Below are 21,186 nucleotides of genomic sequence, written 5' to 3'. Positions count from 1 at the left end.
AACTCCATTTTATCCTCCCATTTCCTTTCGTTGTGTTTCCTTTTGGTGTCTTGCTGGATGGGGCACTGCGCTCTATTCTGCTCACACGAGGGAGCTGAACCCACACCACAACGTGTCCTCACTTCCCCTGCACCGAGAGGGAAAAGGAGCAGAAAACAGCCATATTTCACCTTTTTTCTCCACTCCTTTTCACACTGGGACCCCCTGATCCTCCTGTCTTATATTTAAAGACCCCATTATACCTGCAGACACACAGCTGGCCCTTTAAGAATACAAACATGGCTGCCATGTGGATCCAGTTCTGACCCTGGGGGGAGTTGGCTCTCGCTCTTCCTTTAGGCCCCCTCCTCATTATGCTTCAGACCCCACTCCTTTTCACACCAGGACCCTCTGAGCCCCCTGTGTTGTATTTAAGACCCCATTTCAGCTGCAGACACACAGCTGGCCCTTTAAGAACACAAACATGGCTGCCATGTGGATCCAGTTCTGACCCTGGGGGGGGTTGGCTCTCTCTCTTCCTTTAGGCCCCCTCCTCATTTTGCTTCAGACCCCCCCCCATCATGGCGGCGTCCCTCCCTCCCCAGCACACACTGTGTGATTCCATCTGTTTTTCCCCATTTGTGCTGCCAGGAGGGTGCGGTGGCGGTTTTATTGTGCAGTACTGTGTTTATTATGCAGTACTGTGTTTATTGTGCAGTACAGTGTGTTTATTATGCAGTACTGTGTGATTTCGCTTCGATCCGTCCCCCTCCCATTGGGGAAGGCGCTGTGTTCCAGGCCGGGCCTAGTCCCAGGCCTCCACCAGGCCTCTCTCCTCACTAGGCCGCGCGTCGCCTAGCAACAACCCCAACCCATCCAAGATGGCGGCCGGAAGAGAGCGGGCGGAGCAGCACACGTGACGCGACGCGCATGCGCGGCTCGACGGGGCGGGGAGGCGGAGGGGCGGCGCATGCGCAGGAGGAGGAGGAGAGAATAGTGGGGAGGGGGCGGGGAGGCGCCGGCGGAGGCACCGGACGGAGCGCAGGCCGCTGTAGGCCGCAGCCGGGACCCCCTCCTTCCGGCCGGGAGGGGAGGGGGGGAGGCCGGCGGGGAGAGACGCCGCCATGTCGGGCCGAGGGCACCACAAACTGCCGACCACTGAGCGCATCGTCAAGGGTGAGGGGATGGGGGAGGGGGGGAGCGACCCCTGGTGGTGGGGGGGTAACGTGGGAGGGGGGGAGTCTGTGTTATGGGGGGGGGTCTGTGTTGGTATGGGGGGGGTCTGTGTTATGGGGGGGGTCTGTGTTATGGGGGGGGGTCTGTGTTGGTATGGGTGGCAACGGGGGTGGGGGGGGAATAGAGGAGGTGGGGAGGGGGAGATCTGTGGGGTGGGGGTTTATGTGAGGGGGGGGGAGACACTCGTTTGGGGGCCGCTGTTGGGGGGGGGGGGAATAGGCCTGGAGTTGGGGGGGGTCCGCTATGTTTAATGGGGGTCTGTGTTGGTATGGGGGGGGTCTCGGTATGGGGGGATTCCCTGTTGGAATGGGGGGGGGTCTGTGTTGGTATGGAGGGATTCCCTGTTGATATGGGGGGGGTCTGTGTTGGTTTGGGGGGGGGTCTCGGTGTGGGGGGTTGTCTGTGTTGGTATGGGGGGGATTCCCTGTTGATATGGGGGGGGGGTCTGTGTTGGTATGGGGGGGCAACGGGGGTGGGGGGGGATAGAGGAGGTAGGGAGGGGGAGATCTGGGGGGGGTTATGTGGGGAGGGGTCTGTGTTAGTATGGGGGGGTCTCAGTTAAGGGGGGGGGTTGTGTTGGATTGGGGGGATTCCCTGTTGTTATGGGGGGGGGGTTCTGTTGGTATGGGGAGGGGTCTGTGTTGGTATGGGGGGAGGTCTCGGTATAGGGGGGTCTGTTGGTTTGGGGGGTCTGTGCTGATATGGGGGGGTCTCTGTTATGGGGGGCGGTCTGTGTTGCTATGGGGGGGGGTCTGTGTTGGTATGAGGGGGTCTGTGTTGGTATGGGGGGTAACGGGGGTGGGGGGGGATAGTGGAGGTGGGGAGGGGGAGATCTGGGGTGGGGTCTGTATGTGGGGAGGGGGAGACACTCGTTTGGGGGCTGCTGTTGTGTGTGGGGGGATAGGCCTGGAGTTGGGGGGTGTCCGCTGTGTTTAATGGGGGGGGTCTCGGTGTGTGGGGATTCCCTGTTGGTATGGGGGGGGTTCATTGTTGGTGTGGGGGGGTCTGTGCTGATATGGGGGGGTCTGTGTTGGTATAGGGGGGCTCTGTTGGTATGGGGGGGGTCCATGCTGGTATGGGGCGGGATCTGTGTTATGGGGGGTGGTCTGTGTTGGTATGGGGGGGGTCTTGGTGTGAGGGGGGTCAGTGTTGGTATGGGGGGGCAGCTCCTGGTTGGGATGGAGCAGTTAACGAGGAGTGGGACTCATTAAGGTACAGGTCTCTGAGCTGGGAGCAGCCTCATGTGCTGTGACCCCATAGGTGGGCACAGCCCCATAGGTGGGCACAGCCCCATAGGTGGGCCCTATAGGTGGGCACAGCCCCATAGGTGGGCCCAGGGCTGCCCCCCCCATCTCATCTCCCTGTGGGTCCTGTGGTCGCTCACAACGTGGTGTGTTAATTAAACGTGGTGTTTTAATTAAACGTGGCCTCTAATGAAGGCAGAGCACAGTGGGGTGGCATGGAGGCCCATTAGAGGTCCCTTAGGGTGGGCTGCTGCTGCCTTAAGGGTGGGGGAGGTTAGGGTTGGGTTAGGGTTAGGGTTAAGGTTAGGGTTGGGTTAGGGTTAGGGGGTCTCAGCTCTGAGCACCCCCAGCATCTTTTGGGGTTGTAATTAATTAAAGGCTGGAGATTAAAGGCAGCTCTGCTCCATTCAGAGCCTGCAGGGAGGGGGGGGAGGAGCTTTAAGCACAGCTAACCTATATACACACCTATAGAACCTATATACACCTATGGGATTTACATACACCAATAGAACCTATATACACACGTATGGGATTTACATACACCTATAGAACCTATATACACACAGCTATGGAGCCTACATCCACACTTCTATATGGTACCTGTATACACACACCTATAGAACCTACATACACCTATGGGACCTGTATCCGTACACACACCTATGGGACCTACATACACACACCTATGGGACCTACACAAGCCTATAGAACCTACACACACCTATGGGACCTATATCCACCTATGGGACCTATATCCACCTATGGGACCTATATACACCCAGCACTGTGCCCCCCAGCCCCTCTGTGCTGAGCCCCCTCCTGCAGGTGGACATGGGGCTGTAGTGCTGCAGTGGTTGCATGCAATGGGCTGCAGGGCTGCTTGGTGCATGCAGCCGGGCACGGCAGCACACCTGGCTGTGCATGCATTGCAGCCCTGAGCTGCAGGGGATCAGAGCAGCGCTCTGAATGCAGGCAGGAGGTGCATTGGAGTGCAGGGGGTGTGCAATGGGGCATCATCCCTGCTGAGGGAGCACACAGGGCTCTGCATTGCTTTGCATGCAGCTGATTCTTGCTGTGTGGGGCTCAGTTGGGTCTGCATGGGGCTGCAATGCAGCAGCATGGGGCAGTGATGCGCCTGCATAGGGCTGCAATGCACCTGTGCAGCAGCCCCTGTGCAGTGGGAGCACTGCAGCCGTGCAGGGCTTAATGTAGGCAGCAATGCATCCTGCAGCCTGGAAGCCAATGGGCTCCATCAGCAGAGCGGTGGCTGCAGGGTCTGGTTGGGGGGGGGTTGTCCCTGTCTGCTCTGCCCTATAGGCCCCATCTGCAGGGCTGCAGCCAGGTGTGGAGCCCCCAGTGCAGGAAATGCAGGGAGAGGGGCCGGGGGAGCTCAGAGGGTGCAGCAGCTCCAATGTGATGATGGGTTCCGATAGAGCCCAGTGGTTCCGATAGAGCCCCATCTGTCAGAACTACAGGGCTCTATCAGAACCATTGGGCTCTATCGGAACCACGGGGCTCTATCAGAACCACAGGGCTCTATTAGTACCATGGGGCTCTATCGGAACCACAGGGCTCTATCAGAACCATGGGGCTCTACTGGGGCCCTATCGGAACCACATGGCCCTGTCAGAACCATGGGGCTCCATCGGAATCACTGGGCTCTATCAGATCCATTGGGCTTTATCAGAACCATGGGGATCTATTGGAATCATTGGGCTCTATCAGGACCACAGGGCTCTATCGGAACCGTGGGGCCCTATGAGAACCACAGGGCTCTATTAGAACCACAGGGCTCTATAGGATCCATTGGTCTCTATTGGAACCACAGGGCTCTATCGGATCCATTGGGCTCTATCAGAACCACAGGGCTCTATCGGATCCATTGGGCTCTATCGGAACCACAGTGCCATGCAGCTCTGCATTGCTGGCTGAAGTAGGGCAGGGTGCTGGCTTAAAATAGCCCCGAGCTGCAGAAGCTATTTAGGTAAATCCCGGGGTCCCGGTGGGGGCAGAGCTGCCCGTTAATCTAAAGCTATTCCATAGGGATCGCAATTGCTGCATGCATGCATGGGTGCTGCTAAGGGAGCTGCATGCAGCATGCAGCCTGCACTTGGGGCACCGCTGTGCAGAGTGCAATTAGCAAAGCAATTAACAAAGCAATTAGCAGAGGTATAATGGAGCTCTGGCTTTTCTAAGGGGCTGCAGCTCGTGCTTTGTGTGCTGCAGCCACTCCTGCAACCTGCTCTGCATGCAGCGAGGGGGGTGCAGTTAATGAGTGCAATTAGTGGTGCTATGGTGCTGGTGGTGGGCATCTATAGGCATCCATAAGCATCCATAGGCACCCATAAGCATCCATAAGCAACCATCCATGCCACACCTGAGGGTCCAAACTGCCCCACGGCACCAAAAAGGGCCTTTTTGATCCCAAACCCACCCCATAGCAGCAGGTTGCGTTGGCTTTGTGGGTGCAATGGGGGCTGGATGGGGTGTGTGTGAGCTGAGTGCCTTGCAGCCTGGCTGCCATTGGGCACATTGCAGCTGCCTCTGTGCTCCTGGAGCTGCAAACACAACCCGTGCAGGGGCTGCATTGGTGCCCTGTTGCATTGCTCTGCTGCATTGCTGCCTGCATTGCCCCGAGGAGGAGCTGGGCACCTTGCAGAAGAGCACAATGCACAGCAGGCATCGGTGTCAGCTCCTTGTGCCCTGCAGCCTAAAGCCCTTAGCACGAGTTCTGCTGCCTAACGGGATTACTCACATGGACAGCACTAAGGACTTAAGCCCTCAGCCCTGGGGGGGGTTGGGCTGGGTGGGCAGCAGGTCTGTGTGGGCATTGGGGTTGGGTGGGTATTAGGGTTGAGTGGGCATTGGGGTTGGGTAGGTATTAGGGTTGGGTGGGCATTGGGGCTGGGTGGACACTGGGGCTGGGTGGGCATTGGGGTTGGGTGGGTATTAGGGTTGGGTGGGCAGCGGGGCTGGGTGGGCAGCAGGTCTGGGTGGGCATTGGGGCTGGGTGTGCAGCAGGGATAGCTGGGCACTGGGGTTGGGTGGGTATTAGGGTTGGGTGGGCATTGGGGCTGGGTGGGCAGCAGGGATAGGTGGGCATTGGGGTTGGGTGGGTATTAGGGTTGGGTGGGCAGCGGGGCTGGGTGGGCAGCAGGTCTGGGTGGGCATTGGGGCTGGGTGTGCAGTGGGGCTGGATGCAGTCCCTATGAAGCCATGGGGTTCCCTGCTCTGCCCCATGGCTGCTCTTTGGCTTCCTTTGGTGCTGCCCCCAGCACTGTGTGCTGCAGCCCCTGAGCACCATCCCCCCCCCATTCCTCCCCTGCTCTGCTGCTGCACGGATCCTAGTTGCAGCTCTTGGGTTGGGATCTGCAGGCGGAGAGCTGCTCAGAGGGGGTGGGCTGTGAGGTGTCCTCATTGGGCTGTAATGGCTTTGGTGTGCTGCTTCCATGGCCCCCCCATGGCCATGGATGGGCTGGGGGTCCCTGGGCTGTGTGGATGCAATCAGCCCATTGCCTTGCACTGGTGCTGCAGGGCTGCTCCTCCTCCTCCCACCATCGATGTGCACAGCAGGTGATGCTCCCATCTAACACACCCTGCACTTCCATCCTGCTCCATGTCCCAGCCCTGCATGCAATGCACTGCAGTGCTCTGAATGCATTGCTGGGCAGCACCGCTGACCCACATCTCCCCCCCCAGCCGTGCCGTTCCCCCCCACGCAGCGGCTGTCGCTGAAGGAGGTGTTTGAGGATGGCAAACCACGGCTGGACGTGCTCAAGAGCCACCTGGTGAAGGAGGGTCGGCTGGAGGAGGATGCGGCCCTGAAGATCATCAATGATGGTGCAGCCATCCTGCGGCACGAGAAGACCATGATCGAGGTGGAGGCTCCCATCACAGGTCAGAGCCCTGCAGGGCACTCTGTGCTGGGGGTTCCCTTGAGCTGCAGTGGATGCGTCCATCCCTGCAGGGCTGGGTGGGCTGGGGGTGCATCCCTGCATTGCTGCAGGACCCTGTATGCTGGGGAGCTGCTGTGGATGCATTCATCCCTGCAGGGCTGGGTGGGCTCAAGGTGCATTGCTGCAGGACCCTGTATGCTGGGGAGCTGCAGTGGATGCATCCATCCCTGCAGGGCTGGGTGGGCTCAAGGCGCATCCCTGCATTGCCGCGGCCGCTCCCATTGACTCCATCCCTCTTTGTGCTCATCCCCAGTGTGCGGTGACATCCACGGGCAGTTCTTTGACCTGATGAAGCTGTTTGAGGTGGGAGGATCACCCAACAACACCCGCTACCTCTTCCTGGGGGACTACGTGGACAGGGGCTACTTCAGTATAGAGGTGAGCAATGAGGATGAGCCCGGAGCTGCAACACGTGGCAGGCGTTGTGTCCCTCTGGCTGCATGTTGCACTGACCTCCCTTAGGCTGCATTTAATGCAACCCCATTAAGCTGCATTTTGCACTGACCTCCCTTAGGTTGCATTTAATGCAACCCCCTTAAGTCGTATTTTGCACTGATCTCCCTTAGGTTGCATTAAATGCAACCCCCTTAGGCTGCATTTTTCACTGATCTCCCTTAGGTTGCATTCCATGCAGACCCCCCTTAGGTTGCATTTTACACTGACCTCCCTTGGGCTGCATTTAGTGCAACCCCCTTAAGCTGCATTTTGCACTGACCTCCCTTAGGTTGCATCCCTTGCAGACCTCCTTTAGGTTGCATTTTACACTGACCTCCCTTAGGCTGCATTCCATGCAGACCCCCCTTAGGCTGCATTTTACACTGACCCCCCTCGTGCTGCATCTGGCCCTGTAACCCACCTGCTGCAGCGTCTGACCCTGTTTGTGCTGCTCTTTAGGGCAGGAGTTGCTCCGTGGGGCTGCAGCCCCGAGATCTGCAGCTGCATGTGGGGCTGGGCTGCAGTCAGGGCTCATCTCCAGTGACGTCCCCTCACCCCTTGCTCCCCTTCCCTGCAGTGTGTGCTGTATTTATGGAGCTTGAAGATAAACCATCCCAAAACGCTGTTCCTGCTGCGAGGGAACCACGAGTGCAGGCACCTGACAGAGTACTTCACCTTCAAGCAGGAGTGTGAGTCGCAGCGTGGGCTGGGGGTCTGTGGGGTGGGGATGGGGCTGGGGGTGGGTTGGGGCTGGAGTTGGGTTGAGGGAGAGGGTTGATGGGGGGTTGGGGTTGAGGTTGGTGGTGGGGTTAAAGTGGGGTTGATTTGGGGGTTGGGGTTGAGGTTGGGCTTTGACATTGGGGTTATGGGTTGACATTGGGGTTATGGGTTGATATTGGGGTTAGGGGTTGACATTGGGGTTAGGGGTTGACGTTGGGGTTAGGGGTTGACATTGGGGTTAGGGGTTGACATTGGGGTTAGGGGTTGATGTTGGGGTTAGGGGTTGATGTTGGGGTTAAGGTGGGGTTGATTTTGGGGTTCGGTTTGAGGTGAGGTTGGGCTTTGGGGTTGGGGGTTGATGCTGCAGTTATGGGTTGACGTTAGGGTTGGATTTGAGGTGAGGTTGGGGTTGGAGGTTGACGTTGGGGTTGATGTTGGGGTTAAGGTGGGTTGATGTTGGGATTGAGGTTGGGTTTGAGGTGAGGTTGGGGTTAAGGTGCGGTTGATATTGGGTTTATTGTTGACGTTGGGGTTAGGGTGGGTTTGACATTGGGGTTGGGTTTGAGGTGAAGATGGGGTTAGGATCGGGTTGATGTTGGGGTTGTTGATGTTGGGGTTATGGTGGGGTTATGGGGGCAGGCTGACCCTGTGCCCCCCAGGTCGAATCAAGTACTCGGAGCGGGTGTACGACGCCTGCATGGACACCTTCGACTGTCTTCCTCTCGCTGCCCTCCTCAACCAGCAGTTCCTGTGCGTCCACGGGGGGCTGTCTCCAGAAATCACCTGCCTAGACGACATTAGGAAAGTAAGTCGTGGGCTGCAGCCCCGCATCCATCCCCACATCCATCCCCGCATCCATCCCCGCATCCATCCCCACATCCATCCCCACATCCATCCCCACATCCATCCCCGCATCCATCCCCGCATCCATCTCCACATCCATCCCCACATCCATCCCCACATCCATCCCCACATCCATCCCCGCATCCATCTCCACATCCATCCCCACATCCATCCCCGCATCCATCCCCGCATCCATCTCCACATCCATCCCCACATCCATCCCCGCATCCATCCCCGCATCCATCCCCGCATCCATCTCCACATCCATCCCCGCATCCATCCCCACATCCATCCCCACATCCATCCCCGCATCCATCCCCGCATCCATCCCCGCATCCATCCCCGCATCCATCCCCACATCCATCCCCACATCCATCCCCGCATCCATCTCCACATCCATCCCCGCATCCATCCCCACATCCATCCCCGCATCCATCCCCACATCCATCCCCGCATCCATCCCCGCATCCATCCCCGCAGCCATCCCCGCAGCCATCCCCGCATCCATCCCCACATCCATCCCCGCATCCATCCCCACATCCATCCCCGCATCCATCTCCACATCCATCCCCGCATCCATCCCCACATCCATCCCCGCATCCATCCCCGCATCCATCCCCACATCCATCCCCGCATCCATCCCCACATCCATCCCCGCATCCATCCCCGCAGCCATCCCCGCATCCATCCCCACATCCATCCCCGCATCCATCCCCGCATCCATCCCCGCAGCCATCCCCGCAGCCATCCCCGCAGCCATCCCCGCATCCATCCCCACATCCATCCCCGCAGCCATCCCCGCAGCCAGCCCCGCAGCCATCCCTGCTTTGGGTTCAGCCTGCAGCCGTCCCCACAGCTGTCCCCGCAGCCATCCCCGCTTCCATCCCTGCAGCCATCCTTGCATCCATCCCCGCATCCATCCCCGCAGCCAGCCGTGCTTTGTGTGCAGGCTGCAGCCGATCCCGATGGCAGCAGCAATGCAGCGGGTGGTGGTGCTGTTGGGCTGGCGCTGCCCTGAGGTGCTGTGCTCCTTCAGTTAGACAGGTTCAAGGAGCCGCCCGCGTTCGGGCCCATGTGTGACCTGCTGTGGTCCGACCCGTCTGAGGATTATGGCAGCGAGAAGTCGGTGGAGCACTTTGCACACAACACCGTGAGGGGCTGCTCCTATTTCTATAGGTGAGTATGGGATGGGGTTAATGGGGCTGCTCCTATTTCTATAGGTGAGTTTGGGATGGGGTTAATGGGGCTGCTCCTATTTCTATAGGTGAGTTTGGGATGGGGTTAATGGGGCTGCTCCTATTTCTATAGATGAGTATAGGATGGGGTTAATGGGGCTGCTCTTATTTCTATAGGTGAGTATAGGATGGGGTTAATGGGGCTGCTCCTATTTCTATAGATGAGTATAGGATGGGGTTAATGGGGCTGCTCTTATTTCTATAGGTGAGTATGGGATGGGGTTAATGGGGCTGCTCCTATTTCTATAGGTGAGTATGGGATGGGGTTAATGGGGCTGCTCCTATTTCTATAGGTGAGTGTGGGGTTAATGGGGCTGCTCCTATTTCTATAGGTGAGTATGGGATGGGGTTAATGGGGCTGCTCCTATTTCTATAGGTGAGTATGGGATGGGGTTAATGGGGCTGCTCCTATTTCTATAGGTGTGTTTGGGATGGGGTTTATGGGGCTGCTCCTATTTCTATAGGTGAGTTTGGGATGGGGTTAATGGGGCTGCTCCTATTTCTATAGGTGAGTTTGGGATGGGGTTAATGGGGCTGCTCCTATTTCTATAGGTGAGTTTGGGATGGGGTTAATGGGGCTGCTCCTATTTCTATAGGTGAGTATGGGATGGGGTTAATGGGGCTGCTCCTATTTCTATAGATGAGTATAGGATGGGGTTAATGGGGCTGCTCCTATTTCTATAGGTGAGTGTGGGGTTAATGGGGCTGCTCCTATTTCTATAGGTGAGTGTGGGGTTAATGGGGCTGCTCCTATTTCTATAGGTGAGTATGGGATGGGGTTAATGGGGCTGCTCCTATTTCTATAGGTGAGTGTGGGATGGGGTTAATGGGGCTGCTCCTATTTCTATAGGTGAGTATGGGATGGGGTTAATGGGGCTGCTCCTATTTCTATAGGTGTGTTTGGGATGGGGTTTATGGGGCTGCTCCTATTTCTATAGGTGAGTTTGGGATGGGGTTAATGGGGCTGCTCCTATTTCTATAGGTGAGTTTGGGATGGGGTTAATGGGGCTGCTCCTATTTCTATAGGTGAGTTTGGGATGGGGTTAATGGGGCTGCTCCTATTTCTATAGGTGAGTATGGGATGGGGTTAATGGGGCTGCTCCTATTTCTATAGATGAGTATAGGATGGGGTTAATGGGGCTGCTCCTATTTCTATAGGTGAGTGTGGGGTTAATGGGGCTGCTCCTATTTCTATAGGTGAGTGTGGGGTTAATGGGGCTGCTCCTATTTCTATAGGTGAGTATGGGATGGGGTTAATGGGGCTGCTCCTATTTCTATAGGTGAGTGTGGGGTTAATGGGGCTGCTCCTATTTCCATAGGTGAGTATAGGATGGGGTTAATGGGGCTGCTCCTATTTCCATAGGTGAGTATAGGATGGGGTTAATGGGGCTGCTCCTATTTCTATAGGTGAGTATGGGATGGGGTTAATGGGGCTGCTCCTATTTCTATAGGTGAGTTTGGGATGGGGTTAATGGGGCTGCTCCTATTTCTATAGGTGAGTTTGGGCAGCCAGGCTGCATACATGCAGTGCTGTGCTGCACACATGCAGTGTTGCACACATGCAGTGCTGTGCTGCACACATGCAGTGTTGCACACATGCAGTGCTGCAACGTGCCGTGCTGCATTCCGACGTGCTGTGCAGTGCTCCGTGCTAACCCAGGTGTGGTTTTGTTTTGCAGTTATCCTGCAGTTTGTGATTTTTTGCAGAACAACAGCTTGCTCTCAGTAATACGAGCTCACGAAGCACAAGACGCGGGGTATGTATGGCTGTAGGTTTGGGTTTACATTGGGTTTACATTGATGTGTACATTGGGTTTACATTGGGTTTACATTGACGTGTACATTGGGTTTACATTGGGTTTACATTGACGTGTACATTGGGTTTACATTTGGTTTACATCGAGGTGTACACTTGGGTTTATATATGGGTTTACATTGAGGTGTACATTTGGGTGTACATTGGGTTTACATTTGTGTTTATGTTAGGGTGTACATTTGGGTCTACATTGAGCTGTACATTTGGGTGTATATATGGGTTTACATTTGGGTTTACATTTAGGTTTATATATGGGTTTACATTTGGGTTTACATTTAGGTTTATATATGGATGTACATTGGGGTGTACATTGGGGTGTATGTTTGGGTGTACATTGGGGTTTACATTGGGGTTTACATTGGGGTGTACATTTGGTGTATATATGGGTGTACATTAGAGTTTACATTTGGGTGCTCATCCCTCCCCTCTCCCCCAGGTACCGAATGTACAGGAAGAGCCAGACTACGGGCTTTCCCTCCTTAATCACCATCTTCTCTGCCCCCAATTACCTGGACGTCTATAACAACAAGGGTAAGCCTGGGTCTATAACAAGGGTAAGGCTGGGGGGGTCTGTGGGCGCTGCTGGGGGTCCCTCCTTGGCTGCATGTGCATGCATTGAGGAGCTGCGTGTGCAGAGCTGGCGGTGCAGCACCCAGCTGGGTGGATGCTGGAGATGATGCTCTGGGTGCAGAGTGGCACCCACAGCCCCAGTGCAGCAATAGAATGAAGGGGAGGCTGGTGCTTGGTTGGGCTGCAGCCCCTCTGCACCATTGCACTGCAGGGAATCGCAGCGTTGCACCTCACTGCAGCTCTGTGCTCTTGTGTTATGTGTCCTTAGCATGGTGCAGCCCTGAGTGCATGCTGTGTCTTTAGCATGGATGCAGCCCTGAGTGCATGCTGTGTCCTTAGCATGGTGCAGCTCTGAGTGCATGCTGTGTCCTTAGCATGGATGCAGCCCTGAGTGCATGCTGTGTCCTTAGCATGGTGCAGCCCTGAGTGCATGCTGTGTCTTTAGCATGGATGCAGCCCTGAGTGCATGCTGTGTCCTTAGCATGGTGCAGCCCTGAGTGCATGCTGTGTCCTTAGCATGGTGCAGCACTGAGTGCATGCTGTGTCCTTAGCATGGTGCAGCACTGAGTGCATGCTGTGTCCTTAGCATGGTGCAGCACTGAGTGCATGCTGTGTCCTTAGCGTGGTGCAGCCCTGAGTGCATGCTGTGTCCTTAGCGTGGTGCAGCACTGAGTGCATGCTGTGTCCTTAGCATGGATGCAGCACTGAGTGCATGCTGTGTCCTTAGCATGGTGCAGCACTTAGTGCATGCTGTGTCCTTAGCATGGTGCAGCCCCTGAGTGCATGCTGTGTCCTTAGCATGGTGCAGCCCTGAGTGCATGCTGTGTCCTTAGCATGGTGCAGCCCTGAGTGCATGCTGTGTCCTTAGCATGGTGCAGCACTTAGTGCATGCTGTGTCCTTAGCATGGTGCAGCCCCTGAGTGCATGCTGTGTCCTTAGCATGGTGCAGCTCTGAGTGCATGCTGTGTCCTTAGCATGGTGCAGCACTGAGTGCATGCTGTGTCCTTAGCATGGTGCAGCACTGAGTGCATGCTGTGTCCTTAGCATGGATGCAGCCCTGAGTGCATGCTGTGTCCTTAGCATGGTGCAGCACTGAGTGCATGCTGTGTCCTTAGCGTGGTGCAGCACTGAGTGCATGCTGTGTCCTTAGCATGGTGCAGCCCTGAGTGCATGCTGTGTCCTTAGCATGGTGCAGCCCTGAGTGCATGCTGTGTCCTTAGCATGGTGCAGCACTTAGTGCATGCTGTGTCCTTAGCATGGTGCAGCACTTAGTGCATGCTGTGTCCTTAGCATGGTGCAGCCCTGAGTGCATGCTGTGTCCTTAGCGTGGTGCAGCACTGAGTGCATGCTGTGTCCTTAGCATGGTGCAGCACTGAGTGCATGCTGTGTCCTTAGCATGATGCAGCCCCTGAGTGCATGCTGTGTCCTTAGCATGGTGCAGCACTGAGTTCATGCTGTGTCTTTAGCATGGTGCAGCCCTGAGTGCATGCTGTGTCCTTAGCGTGGTGCAGCACTGAGTGCATGCTGTGTCCTTAGCATGGTGCAGCCCTGAGTGCATGCTGTGTCCTTAGCATGGTGCAGCACTGAGTGCATGCTGTGTCCTTAGCATGGTGCAGCACTGAGTGCATGCTGTGTCCTTAGCATGGTGCAGCCCTGAGTGCATGCTGTGTCCTTAGCATGGTGCAGCTCTGAGTGCATGCTGTGTCCTTAGCATGGTGCAGCTCTGAGTGCATGCTGTGTCCTTAGCATGGTGCAGCACTGAGTGCATGCTGTGTCCTTAGCGTGGTGCAGCCCCTGAGCTCTCTCTGTGTCCTTGCTCTGTCCCAGCTGCTGTCCTCAAGTACGAGAACAACGTGATGAACATCAGGCAGTTCAACTGCTCCCCACACCCCTATTGGCTGCCCAACTTCATGGACGTCTTCACGTGGTCGCTGCCTTTCGTGGGGGAGAAGGGTAAGAGGAGCCAGAGCAGGGCATGGGGGGACGTGGGAAGGGCTGCGGTGCTGGGGCTGCATGCAGTGTGGGGTGCTGCATGCAGTGTGGGGTGCTGCAGCTCTGCAGTGTTGGGGCTGCATGCAGTGTGGAGTGCTGCAGCTCTGCGGTGCTGGGGCTGCATGCAGTGTGGTGTGTTGCAGCTGCATGCAGTGTGGGGTGTTGCAGCTGCATGCAGTGTGGGGTGATGAAGCTCTGCTGTGTTGGCTGCATGCAGTGTGGGGTGGTGCAGCTCTGCAGCGTTGGGGCTGCATGCAGTGTGGTGTGTTGCAGCTACATGCAGTGTGGAGTGATGCGGCTCTGAGTTGCTGCAGCTCCACACAGTGTGGGGTGGTGCAGCTCTGCTCTGTTGGCTGCATGCAGTGTGGGGTGATGCAGCTCTATGGTGCTGGAGCTGCATGCAGTGTGGGATGCTGCAGCTCTGCAGTGTTGGAGTTGCATGCAGTGTGGGGTGTTGCAGCTGCATGCAGTGTTGGATGGCGCATCTCACATCAATAACTGCACGCAGCTTTCCCAGCCGTTCCCCCTGCACCACTCAATTCTGCAGTCACCGCCGTGTGTTGCTGCCGCCCCATGCAGCCCATCCCACCTGACCCCCCCCCCTCATCCCCACTGCATCCCCCTGACCCCGTTTGTGCTCGTTGCAGTCACCGAGATGCTGGTGAACATCCTCAACATCTGCTCCGACGACGAGCTGATCTCGGACGGCGACGAGACGCTGGAAGGTGAGAGCTGCAGCTGGGGGCTGTGGGTGCAGCGCTGCGCAGCCATCCCACCCCGCTGTGTGCAGCCGTGGGTAGGACGCCTTTGTTTTTATTACTAATATCATTATTAGTGTTATTATCCCTCCCCCACGTTGCAATGAATCCCTATGGAGCCGAGTCCCCATCAGCTCCACATCATGGGGTCCCCTCCTGCTCCTCCCTGCCCTCACCCCCATCTCCTTTAACCCCCCCCCCCCAATTCACAGCCCTGCACAGCAGCCCCCCCACCCCTCCATCCATTGCAGCTCCTCTGTGGGTGCAGCTGGGATGGATCAGCTCCATGCATTGCTCCCCCTGCTGCTCCCATCCCCCTCATCCATTGCAGCTCCTCTGCAGCTCTGGCTGCAGCTGGGGTGGATCAGCTCCATGCATTGCCCACCCCGCTGCTCCCACCCCCCCATCCATTGCAGCTCTGGCTGCAGCTGGGGTGCATCATCTCCATGCATTGCTCCCCCTGCTGCTCCCGTCGCATTTTTGCTTTGCTGCGTGTTTTGCTCTCTGCTCCCCCTCCCTCCCTTGGCCCCGAGGATTAAAGTTGTCTCTTCTATCTCTGTCTCCATCTCCCCGTTTCTCGCTGTCTCCTCTCGCTGAAGATCACTACATTTCCAGCTGTCACAAAGGTACCCAGCTCCAACTCGCTTTAACCCGCTGCCTGTGCCACTAAATGGACATGACGAGCCCACTGCGCTCGTGCAATTCCCCCTTTCAGTTCTAACCCAGTTGGTTCTAACCCGGTTCTTAACCCCCCCACGGAACCCAAGGGCTGCGGTTCTGGTTGTACCTGCAGTGCATGGCTGAGCCATCGATGCATGGCCGAGCTGCGGGTCGCATTGTCCTGGTGCATCATTTGGGCCCCGTGGAGAATCTCAGCTGAGAGGAGATGGATTTGTTCCCCGCTCTGACTCTGGTTGCTGTTTGTTTGCAGCTCCCCCTCCATGCTTCCCTTTCATTTATGGGGTCTGTGCAGCAATGCAGTCATGCAGCCCCCTCCCCTGTGTGTGCCTTGCTGTGGCTGTGTTGCCTGTGTCCCATATTGTGCTGCCATCCAGCTTCACACCAGCACCACCAGCTGCTCCCTGCACAGCTGCCCCCCAACCCCTCCCCAGCTGCCCCCCCAACCCCTCCCCCAGCTCTGTTCTATGTGCCCCCATCCCCTTGGTGCCCCCCTTTGGTGCCATCCTCAATCCGGATTGTGATCCATGGGTCCTGCTGGAGGTGGATGGGAGCTCAGTGCTGTGCCCTATGGGGCAGTGTGACATGCTGTGCCCTATGGGGCAGGTGTGACATGCTGTGCCCTATGGGGCAGTGTGACATGCTGTGCCCTATGGGGCAGTGTGACATGCTGTGGCTGTTGTGCTTCTCCCCATCAGGTGGGACGACCGTCCGCAAGGAGATCATCAGGAACAAGATCCGGGCCATAGGGAAGATGGCGCGTGTCTTCTCTGTCCTTCGGTGAGCTCCTCATTGCTTTCAATTGCTGGGAGCCCCCCCATCAGCCTTGGGATGAGTTTTGGGGGGGGCAGGTTGTACTGGGAGCCCCCCCATCAGCCCCATGCTCCATCCATCCCCATTGATGCCCCACGTGCATCCCCTGCTGATGCTGCTCCTCTTCCCTTTGCAGAGAGGAGAGTGAGAGCGTGCTGACGTTGAAGGGGCTGACCCCCACCGGGACCCTGCCCCTGGGGGTGCTCTCTGGGGGGAGGCAGACCCTGCAGACGGGTGAGTATGGGGCTGTGCCCCTATGGCAGCTCTGGCTCTGCCCCATAGAGCTGCAGTGGGGCGCTGGGGGTCAGGGGGGCTCAGCCCTGGGGGCTTGGGGGGGATTTGCAGTGCTGGGGGGGATTTGCAGTGCTGGGAGGGGTGCAGGGGGGGCTGTGTGGGAGCTGCAGGGGCTCAGTTGGGGTCTGGGAGCTCAGTTGGGGTCTGGGGGCTCAGCCCTGGGGTTTGCAGGGGATTTGCGGTGCTGGGGGGAAATTTGCAGTGCTGGGGTGGGGTTGCAGTGATGGGGGGATGCAGGGGGGCTGTGTGGGAGCTGCAGGCAGGGCCATGTACTCATTGCATCTCTGTGCCCATCTCCCCCCTGCACTGTGAGTGCAGCCCAGCTCCGTGCTGCAGCCATGGGGTGCTCCCTTTGCAGACACTGCTCCCTCCCCCCCTTGAGCCCCCAGACCCCAACTGAGCCCCCAGACCCCAACTGAGCCCCTGACCCCAACTAAGCCCCTAAATCCCCCCTGAGCCCCCAGACCCCACTGAGCCCCCAGACCCCAACTGAGCCCCCATATGCAGAGCCACGATGCTGCACCCTGCACTGCTCCTCTGCACTGCATCCAATGCAATAAGTGCCTCGTTTAGGGCTGGGAATGGGCTCAGGGAGGGCTCAGCTTTGTCCCACTGTGCTCCCATAGGTGGAGCTGAGTGCATGGGAAGCTCCATCCCCATTCTTTGGGGTCAGGATTCAGTTCTCTGCTCCCTGCTGCCCCTTTGGGGTCTCTGTCCCCTCCTTTGGGCTCAGCGCTGACATTGAATCACTCACTGCTGCTCTTGTTGTTTTTCTGTCTCCGTTTCTGCATGCCGCAATTCTTCTGTATTGCAGCCACAGTAGAAGCTGTAGAGGCACGGGAAGGTACGGCCCCGAGACCCAAATGTGTGTGTGTGTGTGTGTGTGTGCATCCTAAATGCTTCCCTCTGCTCTGCCATCACCAGGAGGTGTCCAACCCAATGCACTCTATGCATTGCAGCTCAATGCATGCAGCCCCAAATGCACTGCACAGCCCATCTATGCATCCCTGATTCCACTCCAGAACCATCCATGCAGTCCCAATGCACTGCAGAGCCATCCATGCAGCACCATATCCATTATGCAGCCCCAAATCCACTCAGAGCCCATCCATGCAGCACCAAATGCATTATGCAGCCCCAAATGCACTGCAGAGACATCCATGCAGCACCAATCCACTGCACAGCCCATCCATGCAGCCCCAGGGCTGCAATGCAGAGCCGTCCATGCAGCCCCAAATCCATTATGCAGCCCCAATCCACTGCATTGCCCATCCATGCATCTCCAAGGCTGCAATGCAGGGCCCATCCATGCAGCCCCAATCTGCTCAGAGCCCATCCATGCAGCACCAAGGCTAGAATGCAGAGCCATCCATGCAGCCCCAAATGCAATGCAGAGCCCATCCATGCAGCCCCATTGCATTGCCCATCCATGCAGCCCCAAATGCACTGCAGAGCCCATCCATGCAGCACCAGGGCTGCAATGCAGAGCAGTTGGTGCATTGCCCTGAGCATTGCAGCTCCCTGCAGGCTGTGCATTGCTCCATTTCCCCCCTTGCAAACACCATCCTGATGCAGGACAGCAGCTCCCTGCACACTGCAGCCCTTCCATGCATGCTGCTGCAAGCTGCTTTGCAAACCAGCCCCATCCATGCAGAAATATTGCACACAGCCCCTCTTTGTTTTCCTCCTTCCCCCCATTCATGCACTGGGGAACCCTTTGCTCCATGTTGGTTTGCTGCAGCTCCTGCTGGTGCCAGCAGTGCAGCGTGTTTGGGGGCTGGTTTTGCTGCTGTTGCTCTTGATGCTGCAGCTCTGAGCTTTGTTGCTGTGGGGTTTTGTGGGCACCAAAAAGCTGCTGGGATGTGGGGCTGGTGCAGCCATGGGGCTGGTGCAGGAATGGGGAGCAGTGTGGGGCTGGTGCAGCCATAGGGAGCATGGGGGTCCTTAAGGCACCCCATAGATCCTTATAGCACCCTATGGGTCCCTGTAGCACCCCATGGATCCCTATAGCACCCTGTGGGTCCCTATAGCACCCTACGGATCCTTATAGCCCCCCATGGATCCCTGTGATGCCCTATGGATCCCTATAGCACCCTGTGGGTCCCTATAGCACCCTATGGATCCTTACAACACCCCATGGATCCCTATAGCACCCTATGGGTTCCTATAGCACCCTATGGGTCCCTATAGCACCCTATGGGTCCTCCAGGCATCCTGTTCTGATTGTTGGTGCCCCGCATCCATCTGCTCACCGTGTGCTCCTTTACCCCCCCCCCCCCCATTCAATGTCTCCTTTACCCCCACCCTATTAATGTCCCCTTTACCCCCCCCCCCCAATTCATTCAATGTCCCCTTTACCCCCACCCCATTAATGTCCCCTTTACCCCCTCCCCATTCAACCCCCCATTGACCTCTCTCCTTCCCCCCCCCCCCCCCGGAGCCATCCAGGGCTTCTCCCCCCACCCCATTCATTCAATGTCCCCTTTACCCCCAACCATTTAATGTCCCCTTTACCCCCATTCATCCAATTGTCCCCTTTACCCCCATTCATTCAATGTCCCCTTTAACCCCCACCCCATTAATGTCCCCTTTACCCCCCCCCATTCATTCAATGGCTCCTTTACCCCCATTCATTCAGTGGCTCCTTTACCCCCCTCCCCATTCAATGTCCCCTTTACCCCCCCCCCCCATTCAATCCCCCATTGACCTCTCTCCTTTCCCCCCCCGCAGCCATCCGGGGCTTCTCCCCCCACCCCATTAATGTCCCCTTTACCCCCCCCCCATTCAATCCCCACTGACCTCTCTCCTTTCCCCCCCCGCAGCCATCCGTGGCTTCTCCCCCCAGCACAAGATCCGCAGTTTCGAGGAGGCTCGGGGCCTGGATCGCATCAACGAGCGGATGCCGCCGCGCCGGGACTCGCTGCACGACGGGACCCCCCACCCACATCATCCCCCCCCCGGCGCCGGAGACAAGAACAGCGGCAGGAAGGGGCCCTGACGGCGACCCCCACCCGCGTTATTTATTTATTGGATATAGGGGGGAATGGGGGGGGGGTATGGGGGGGTTATGGGGTGGGATTTGGGTCTGGGGTCTTTGGGTTGGGGGGGGGGGGGGGGAGCAGCTTTTGGCCGCATGAGGTGCCCGTTGTGTGTTGGCTCTTGGGCTGGGTGGTTCCTATATATATATATGTATATACACAGCTGCACATATATATATATAGATAGAGATACATAGAGATAAACGACCCCCCCCCCTTTTTATTGGTTGAGGAAGCAGCCCCTGGTGGCTTTACCTCCCCCTCCCCAGGCAGTGCAGCTCTGTGGCCTGGTTCGGTGTCGGCCCGGCTCCATATTGGCCCGGTTCCATGTCAGTCCGGCTCCATGTCGGCCTGGCTCCGTGTCAGTCCAGCCCGGTTCCGTGTCAGCCCGGCTCCGGTGTTGGCCTGGCTCCATACTGGACCGGCTCGGTGTCAGCCCGGCCCGGTTCAGTGTCGGCCCAGCTCGGTGTGAGCCCGGTTCCATATCGGCCCAGCTCCATGTCAGCCCGGCCCGGTTCCATGTCAGCTCGGCTCCGTGTCGACCCAGTTCGGTGTCAGCCCGGTTCCGTGTCGGTCCGGCTCCATATCGGCCCTGCTCCGTGTCGGCCCGGTTCATTGTCGGCCCGGCTCCATGTGGACCCAGCTCGGTGTCGGCCCGGCTCCATATCGGCCCGGTTCGGTGTCAGCCCGGCTCCATATCGGCCCGGTTCGGTGTCAGCCCGATTCGGTATCGGCCCGGTTCGGTGTCACCCCGCTGCCCCCTGTGCCATCACCCATCGTCCATCCCCGCTGAGCGCAGCCCTGGGATCCCAAACAGGAGCAGGGAGCGCTCCCACCCCCGACCCACTGCGTCCATTGGGGTCCTTCATTGGAGCCCCCACCCCATATCCAGCTCTATGGGGTCCTTCCCTTTGGAGCCCCCCATCCCATGTCCATCCCATTGGGGTCCTTCATTGGAGCCCCCACCCCATCTCCATCCCATTGGGGTCCTTCCTTCGGATCCCCCCATCCCATGTCCATCTCTTTGGGGTCCTTCCCTTTGGGGAGCCCCCACCCCACATATTATCCTTCATGGGGTCCTTCATTTTGGACCCCCCCCATCCCATCTCCATCTCTTTGGGGTCCCTCATTTTATGGGGTCCTTTTGAATCCCCCCCCCCTTGCCCCACATCCCCCCTTTCCCCGCTCCGGCTGCATCCATTGGGATCCCTTCCTACCCCCCCACCCCCCCATTCTTTTTACTGGGGGGGGGTCCTCCCCCATTGCAGCCCCATATCCCCCCCTTCAGCCCCATATCCCCCCCCAAACCCCCCCATCAGCCCCATATCCCCCCCTTTCAGTCCCATATTACCCCCCAAACCCCCCCTTCAGCCCCATATCCCCTCACCCCAACTTCCCCCCATCCCCATATCCCCCAACCCCCTCCCCCCATCCCCATATCCTCCCCCCATATCCCCCCCCCCACCAAGGGGAGCTTGTGGGGCTGCCCCCCATGTGTGTGTGTGGGTCTCAATGCAGAGCCCCCCCCCATAACTCGGACCCCCTTTGTGTCCCATTGGGTCGCGTTGGGGTTGTTGCT

General features: G+C 57.7%; 1 protein-coding gene across 4 annotated transcripts; it reads left to right on the top strand.

The window, feature by feature from the left end:
• Positions 1 to 924: 924 nt before the first annotated feature.
• Positions 925 to 19,579, top strand: PPP3CC (protein phosphatase 3 catalytic subunit gamma). Of its 4 annotated transcripts, XM_085510483.1 has the most exons (15): positions 925 to 1,155; positions 6,159 to 6,356; positions 6,669 to 6,793; positions 7,428 to 7,539; positions 8,230 to 8,375; positions 9,450 to 9,589; positions 11,328 to 11,405; positions 11,901 to 11,995; positions 13,862 to 13,987; positions 14,674 to 14,751; positions 15,384 to 15,410; positions 16,161 to 16,242; positions 16,412 to 16,509; positions 17,384 to 17,413; positions 19,392 to 19,579. In XM_085510483.1, the coding sequence occupies exons 1-15, from the start codon at positions 1,104 to 1,106 to the stop codon at positions 19,565 to 19,567; spliced, it is 1,563 nt and encodes a 520-aa protein (XP_085366609.1). In that variant the 5' UTR covers positions 925 to 1,103; the 3' UTR covers positions 19,568 to 19,579. The 4 variants fall into 4 exon arrangements, with proteins under 4 accessions (XP_085366609.1, XP_085366611.1, XP_085366610.1 ...); XM_085510485.1 differs by lacking the exon at positions 17,384 to 17,413; XM_085510484.1 differs by lacking the exon at positions 15,384 to 15,410 and having other exon boundaries at positions 956 to 1,155.
• Positions 19,580 to 21,186: the final 1,607 nt, after the last annotated feature.

The sequence above is a fragment of the Coturnix japonica genome, chromosome 10, assembly GCF_054131305.1.
Source record: "Coturnix japonica strain WE chromosome 10, WE-NBRP24, whole genome shotgun sequence".
In the NCBI taxonomy this organism is placed as follows: Eukaryota; Metazoa; Chordata; class Aves; order Galliformes; family Phasianidae; genus Coturnix; species Coturnix japonica.
The sequence above is the reverse complement of the archived record's forward strand: the minus strand, read 5'-3'. Positions and strand labels throughout refer to the sequence as shown.